Genomic DNA, 8,076 nt, shown 5'->3' on the forward strand with positions numbered 1-8,076 from the left:
GGGGGGGGGGAAGTTGTCCTAAATTGTGGGGAAAAAAGTCGTTTAAGTTCTACATTGACTTCAAATATCCTCAAAGGGTAGGCAAAGGAAACAAAAAAACCCCAACAAAACCTGACTCATAGGAAGCTAGTAGAATGTTCCCATAAGTTCATAGGTTAGGTAACCAACTATGTAGTCTGGTTTCCATAAGGCAAGAAATAAAAATAACAAGGAACATGACCAAATTTTTTTACCTAATGATGGTGATGGGGAAACAGGTGCATCTACACACAAGGGACAAGTCAACCCAAGAAAAAAATCCTGCCACAAATTATAAAGAAACAGAGGCATGACCAAAGACTTTTGAGCAAACTCCTACTCAAAAAAAAAACCAAACCCTAAACCCAACCCCCCCAAAAAAACACAGATGTACTCATCAGAAGAAACTCAGTCCCTGAAAAGTTATTCCTCTCAGGCACACGTGCTTAACAGATCCTAGTGCGCACATAGTAATTATGGTCAAAAGAATAACAGGCTCACACTGAATTAAGACACAGCTTTGACACAACATAAGCTAGTTGCTCCCTTGTCTTAGAAACAGGTCCTGAAATGCATCACACACAAAGCAAAATGACAACAAAGACTTAACTGCAAAATTAGACATTTATTTATGCAATGCAAAGGGCATGCAAAAACCTAGAATACAAGTGTGAGAAACAGGATTATAAAGATAAAGCAGAAGAAACAGCAATCATTGTGCCAGAATGCAGGAATGACTAACTGGAGACTGGGCATCATGTCCATGCCTACACCAAGCTCAATGTGATGTTGGGCAAAGACCACCTTTTTTCTTACTGTGTGGAATAACTGCTGGAGGTGACTTAGAATTTAAGCTCACATTTTAAGGAAAGGTACAGCATCAAAGAAACTTTCAGGGCAGAGTCCAGCTGGTGTGCAAGGGATACATTCCACAAAGGTTCTGTAGGCAACCTTAGCTGTTGGTAACATCAGGGGAGTCTGGTGCACTGACTCTAAGAGAAGCTGTGCAGCACATAGAGCTGAGTGGAGACACTGTGGCCAAACTCTGTGATAAAATGGGAACTTGAAGGTCTTATGGAACTGATAAGCTGCCTAATTGCTACCCTGGGCCAATAATCTGTCATTTTTTGACAAAATGCTATACTTTAGGCGAACTTTGCTCATTATCATCTCATTATAATACCAAAACACACCTCCATCCCAAAAGCCACCCGCCTCCAAGGTGTGATCACTCCTCACAGAGCCTGTGCTCTGAATTTTTCGTAGTCTATACTTTTAAAAGCAAAGTGAGAAAGTTATACAACAATCATAACAAAATTATGTATGACTAGAGTCCCTCAAGCTTCACCTGAAAGGTAAAAAATAGTATAAAAATAGCTTGAGAGAGGAGGGATATCAGGGAAATACCATTGCTGACCTCCCCTGACTTCTGGCATCAGCCGATGGGCTGAGCCTCTCTTCCCCCCCATAAGGTCGCTTGTGGGAAAGATTCAAATACTTGGCTACACCAAGTGCTTCCCTGGGAAACTTAGAACTATCTCTACAGAGCTGCTTTATAACTTAACGTGTTTGTAGCCAGACTGTATTACTAGCATCCTTAGTATTTGCACGTGCTTTGCAGACAGTAACTTTATCACCTGCAATCCAAAAGAACTTGTGCATCTGTTGCTTCAGTAAACTACACTTCTCATTAATACAGCCGTGAGAGTTCTTAGTGAACACGACCAAACTCCTTAAGTGTGGCTGTGCTAATTCGTGGAACACCGCTAGACTGAATTGTGTACGGTGTTATTAGTGCATCCGTAATTGTGATAGTTAGATATACATATTGACCAGACTTCTAATGCCACACTGGGCATCACTTAGAATCTAAGCATAGCCGACCCCAGCCCCTCTGATACCTGAGGACAGGCTGAAATGCAAGGGGGTTTATTTTCTGCCAAAGCACTTTGCCCTTTAATGCAACACCATGACGATTTAGACCACCTGCAAAATAATAAAAATCTCTGAGAGCGAAATAGAACAGAGCCTGCAGAGAGAAGAGATCTTGACAACAGCAAGAGATGATCCAAAGGAACACAATGGCAAACCTCAAAAAGATAAAGAAGGGCAGTTTAAAGTAAGTGCTTTATGCAACTGTAATGCACTGAATCTCTATACTTTGTTCATAAGTTCTGCTGAAACCTTCCTTCACCCACCTCTTTTGACATACCAGCCAAATACACCAGATTTCTTTTTTAATTAGACTGCTAATACTTAGGTCTTTAATGGGCAAAGAAAAAAGGATCAGTACTTCTCCAATACATGCTTCGTCTTGCTGATGCATTGTACTGGATTGGTACCGACAAACAAACATACACTGACCCAACATTTGAATATTTGCATTAAGTGTAATATGATCAAAAGAATTTCTGCAACCCATGTATTACTTGAAATGCATACAATCAATCTGTACTAACAAGCAGTGAACTTGCAATACAAGATGTAAAGGACGCAGCATTTGGCTTGCAGTTCCCAAATCTGAATTTAAAGTTATTTGACCATCTGCTTATGCTCAAACCCAGAAATAGTTTACTGCTACTTGGGAGGGTGGGAGCAGAGAAGGGAAGGGGAAGAGTGCTGGCTTTGCTGATGCCTCCTTCTGGAGGCAAAATACAAGGGTTCCCCCCCCCTCCCCGAGAAGCTCTAGGCTCATAATGTCATTAATATTATTTCTGTATTCTGGCATAATTTCTATTTTCAAGTAGGTTCACTTTGATCTTTACTTAGGTAGGACAGCCTTGTTTCTCCCACCACAGTAGGAGACCCTCTATCATCAACTGTAATAAGCTGTAGTGACTCTATGAGAGAAAAGGCTGGCAGCACACATGCCCAGGTGACCTTTAGCATTCTCAGACAGCTTTCTTCAAGTCTTTAACAGCATAAGAATTCCCACCACTAACATGTTTAGTGCACTGACCCTATTCCAAAGACAGATTCTGTAAACCCTCACAGTAACAAAAGCAACCATCACACAAAACCTTGCACAGCACAATCATCCTTAGAAATCCCACTTTCACACTGTCACTGTTCATTTCTCGTGAATCATAATGGTCACAATCATCTTTTTCCTTCAAGTTCATATAACCGTGTTTTCATTTTCTCATTAGTTTGTATCATACCTAACATTACCAAGATCCTGCTAATTGCTTGAGGATCCTAAAAGAAATAGCTTCCACCTGATCTACTTCATGTGGAATGAAGATCCTTGAGGGATTAGTTAAGAGAGTTTTGCCACTTAGCTATTTTTTCCCCTCAGTAGAACTCTAAAGCTAACAACATGTTAGATTGAAGTTCCACAAGAGGTCCTCCCAACTGAGATGCTGCTCTCAAGAAGGGTGCTGGAGAGGCAGGTAGGAAAACAAGTGAGAGAAGAGACACTCAGCCTGGAATAAAATACACAGGACTGGCACTTACGGGGCAAGTAATCTTAGAAAAGAAAGAGGACCGAGACAAAAACTTGGAATTTCATTAAGACATTATCATGCAGTTTCTTGAACTGGCTCAATTTTCAAAATAAATTCTTCAAAGACATCTTTAAAGCTATATCAAAATTAGATCTTTCATTCTGCTTAGACCTTTCTGTCTCATCCCACAAGAGAGCAAAAAAGCTCTCCCAGGGAAGAGAACTCCACTGCCAGGAGGAGCTATAGTCTCTGCATTTGCTCCACTCCCATACTGGGAGCACAGGTTTCCCAGACTACTGCACAAGTAACACACACCATTCTACAAAGTCCCCTTTTCCCCATCCTTCCAATAAATCTTCACCTGCCTTCTACTTGATCAAAGGTAGGTCAATTGAGCTATTCGCAATACATACTGATATTATACATATATACACATTGTATGAGACCTGTAACCCATCTATTTCAGTTGGTATTTTGCATTGTTTTCAGATTCTTAGAATAAGAAGTTACATTTGGCTTTATGGAAATTAAGTTTCACCTTACTCTTGCAAACACACAAAGTCCTAAAAATCAGTAGTCTCTGTTCAGATTGATTAAAACCTGTTAGCAACTAGCTGACAATACAATATGGGCCAAGTATTGCTTATTCAATAAGCATGGCAGGACCACAATACAGTACACAAACTCTGACAAAGCATTAGCGTGCTTTTTCTAAACCTACTTCAGCCAGACCCCACCTCAAGGTGCAGCTGGAGCTGCCCTTGTGTAGTATGGCCCTGCAGTCAGCCAGCAGGCTTTCTACTGTCCATGCCTCCTGCTCATTATGCTTCTTCCTTGCATGAGTCTGTGTATTTTTGACATATAACACGCAGTAGGAATATCTGGCATGCTGAAATTCATCTCAGTATTATGGTATCCCCAAAATCAATTAAATGTGCCAAACACATGCTCCATAATTATCACTCTCTGGAACAAGCAATGTTCCTCCTCCCTCCCCCCATGAAGCTGGCTAGTTTCTGCATGCTTTTAAACAAATGAGATGTAGGCTGTCCCCCCAGGAATCACAGTCGGCATTGCAAGTAAGCCAAGTACCTCTCCTGGAAAGCACCCCTCCACAGAGCTCATTTCCAGGGGTATAAGCATGATCCAGTCAACCCTGAACTAAGGCCAGTACAGTATTTCCAGACATTCAGTAGCACTTACATACCTACTCAAAACATCACTGTTTAAACACACAAAGAATAGGATGGTGAAAATTGTGAGTACTTGAAAATGAATCCTATTCAACACAGAGTTAAACATACCGTGTACTCCAGGTCAACTCTACACTGGACACGTAAGAAGCATATAATTTCACTGATAAAAAATAGCACTTTGAGATACCCCTGGGACCCCACTTATCACATTCTCATAATTCAGGATATTGGTGAAGTCTACCAAGACTCATTTTAGAACAACCACCCTTCAGTATTGAAATACCCTGCAGCTACTGCCATTTCCTCGTGTTCATCATCATAATCCACAGTCACATCACTCAGTCCTCAACTCAAGCAGCATCTCACATTTTCACTCACCACCTGTTCCTCTGTAATTTTCTCATTTTCACTACACTTGGATGATCAGAGCAACTATGGTGGGATACTGTCTTCAAAAAAAAGTAGTCACAGAAAGAATCACACACCCTAAAATTCACATATATTTTCTATGTCTGTACATTGTTAATATAGCTCACAGATACACCGAAGAGTCAAAAACCCCAATCTGGGAAACTACTTTTTTTGGGTTATATGGATGTTATAAACAGCCGAAAGAGTTGCAGACATCTCGTAAAACAGGGGGAACTAATCAGGTCAAAAATTCAACTAATCATGCAGAACACTGAAATCATCACTAGTTTTAATCTTGGTTTTCTGTTAGATGTTTAGTCCCCCCTCCCCCCCCCCCCCACCCCAGATAAAAAAAACCCAAAACTATTACTCAATGTTACTAGGTAAAGTTTTCTGCACAGTAGTTACACATGCAAAGTAATTAAACACAGTTGTATAAGGGTTCAGGATTTGTATCTTTAACTTCCATTCTAATATGTTAGAAGTGTGAGCAATGTGGTTCTTCTAAGTAAGACTTCACTGTTCTGCTAAGCCTTTTTTTGACAAAAACTGGACTCAAAAGAGAGAAATATGTATTTGCTCATTATTCTAAGTTATCTTACTTATGTTGATACATCAAAACACATTTTGCATATAAAAATGAAAAGAAACTGTGCAGAAATAATTTGAAGTTAGTTGGTAGATAGCACCCGAGGAGGAATCAGCTTCATGTTCTTATAAAGCTGGCTGCATTGGATCGGATGAAAGGCATATCTGCACAATTTCTCTGGCAGTGGCCAAAGACAGAGATTCTTATTGACTGCTGGAGCCACATGTAGCTTCTTAGACTACAATCCCTCATGTAGCTTCTAGGTGTCATGGTTTTGTGACATAAAATTTTTAATTCATAACAAGAGAAAGAGGATCCCTCTCTCTTTTTAAATAGTTTATCATTTCAAACCTCAACTTTGAATAAGTTTGTCATAGAGCTGAAGTAAAGATTGGAAATAAAAAAGAAACAACAAAATTCTTCAAACAAGGCTGAAAAATTCGTCTGAAGAGATGCTTTCAGTCACGGTGTTTCTGACAAAACACTCGGAAAAAAGCAGTAGTTGTGATGGTGCAGCTAACCATTATTATCTAGCAACATACAAGAAGCCAGGCTTAAAATGAAAAACAATCTTTCTTGCTAGACCTAGAGATGCAAGTTAGAAAAAACGTACCAGTTTTTTGTTTAAGTCTCCATCACAGCCTTTTTCAGGAAGTACAGAGATGCAATTTGTTTTAAAGCCACTCTAGCAGTTAATGGAGATAAGAAATAGAACATTCATCTCTATGTTCCTTTTCCGACTTAGCCATAAACCATCTTTTCTTTCCCCACCTTCTCTCTAAACAATCTATATTAACCATAATTCCCTTTGATTACACCCACTCTCTCAGCCCTTTTGCTTTATCCTCCCACCAGACAGCGCTGTTACATACTTTGCAGAAAAAGAGAGAAGGTCTGTACAGATGCATGATTTGGGGAGGGGCAGGAGGGCATAGATCCATGGGGTTCCCGGACAACACAGAGGCTAGCTTTCCAAAAGTCTGGAAGACTTATTATATATGACCTATTAGAAAAAAAAACTATACAATCTATTAAGTACAGGATATATACTTAAATCTATTTTGTAGAATAGAATATAAGTTCAAGTTTTATTAATTTTGAAGTACAAGTTACAGCCATCTCTAGCCAATCACAAAATGATAGCGTATCATCACACTTCAGTAGATTTAACATTTAGTACAGGTGAATATTACATACTGGCGCCTATATAAGAGGAAAACCAAACAAATACAGAATTTGCTTAAGAGATCTATTGGTATAGTCAGTATTACAGAGCACGCAACTCAGTAGCTAGGACACCCAAATCTGTTACAAAGAACCTTAATATATTACTTTCCACAAGCACTTGGTAAAGATGACTAAAAAAAAAGTGGATGTGTACATATTTATATTATACATCCAGTGTAGAATGAAAACATTGCTCTGTGAACTGCAGAAGAAACACAGCGCCTCCTATTACTGCTGTAATGGCAACGATGATAAGCCAGCTGTTGCTAAAGAGAACACGTAACAGCTGTATAAAACCCTTAATGTAGGAACACATCATAAACTAAGGTCTCTCTCACCCATCCAGCTACCTAGCTGTTTATTTTCCCAGAACTTGTAAAAACTTTATTAAATGCAAGACCTGTGTTACTCTGAAGATGATCAATAAGTTCCTAAGTTAGGCAGCCCAACAATAGTCCCATTTCCTTATAGCCACTAATATGATGGACAGACTTGTCCTATGGAACAAATGCACACACATGAAACCCACAGCAAGATATCCCACAAACATCCAGTAGCTTTACAGTTGGGTATAACCAAATAAAATTTGCAACTTATCGGAAACAGTTTCATGCCCTCTCCTCACAGAAGCATTTATATATACATATATTTAATTTCTGAAAAGGAACAAACAAGTACAAGAACCTCTTTGAGGCTGGCAGACGAAGATTCTTCCAGAAGTGGACCAGGGGCCGGTGGCAGCGCAGGAGCCCCACCAGCCGGGCTGCTCACGACCATAAAGGGGAACGACCCCTGCCCTGGGCCCCTCCACCCACACTGGCACACCTGTCCTGCAAACAGCAAGTTTTTGGAACAGGGACCAACTCCTGCACCCTGATCAGCCGCTTTCAAAAACCCCAACGCGACAGGCAGGTGCCAAGAACCAGCAAGAACCAGTGGTGCCACCGGTACCGCCTCAGTGGGCCGAGGGACCCCCGGTCTCCCTGTGAGAGGGCCCCACAGCCCGCCCCGGCACTCCCCTACCCCGCGACGCGCGCCCAGCCCCGCAGCCACCGCCTTCCCGGAGGTAGGACCAACACCTGCCAACCTTCCTTCAGTCTTCCCCGCACCCACCTGGAACTCCAGCCCGTATATCACCGGCGCGTCGTCCTCCATCGCAGCCCCGCCACGGTACGGCACAGACAGCACG

At 41.1% G+C, this 8,076-nt stretch overlaps 1 protein-coding gene across 1 annotated transcript in view; it reads right to left on the minus strand.

Annotated features, from left to right (window-relative positions):
• The window catches only part of TSSC1 (tumor suppressing subtransferable candidate 1), a 93,847-nt gene extending 85,793 nt beyond the window's left edge, over positions 1-8,054 (minus strand). Inside the window, exon 1 of the mRNA XM_009887923.1 lies at positions 8,001-8,054. Coding sequence (XP_009886225.1) covers positions 8,001-8,042 — 42 coding nt within the window. The 5' untranslated portion in view covers positions 8,043-8,054. The remainder of the gene's footprint in view (positions 1-8,000) is intronic.
• Positions 8,055-8,076: the final 22 nt, after the last annotated feature.

This window comes from Charadrius vociferus, unplaced genomic scaffold (assembly GCF_000708025.1).
Source record: "Charadrius vociferus isolate BGI_N301 unplaced genomic scaffold, ASM70802v2 scaffold156, whole genome shotgun sequence".
Classification (NCBI taxonomy): Eukaryota; Metazoa; Chordata; class Aves; order Charadriiformes; family Charadriidae; genus Charadrius; species Charadrius vociferus.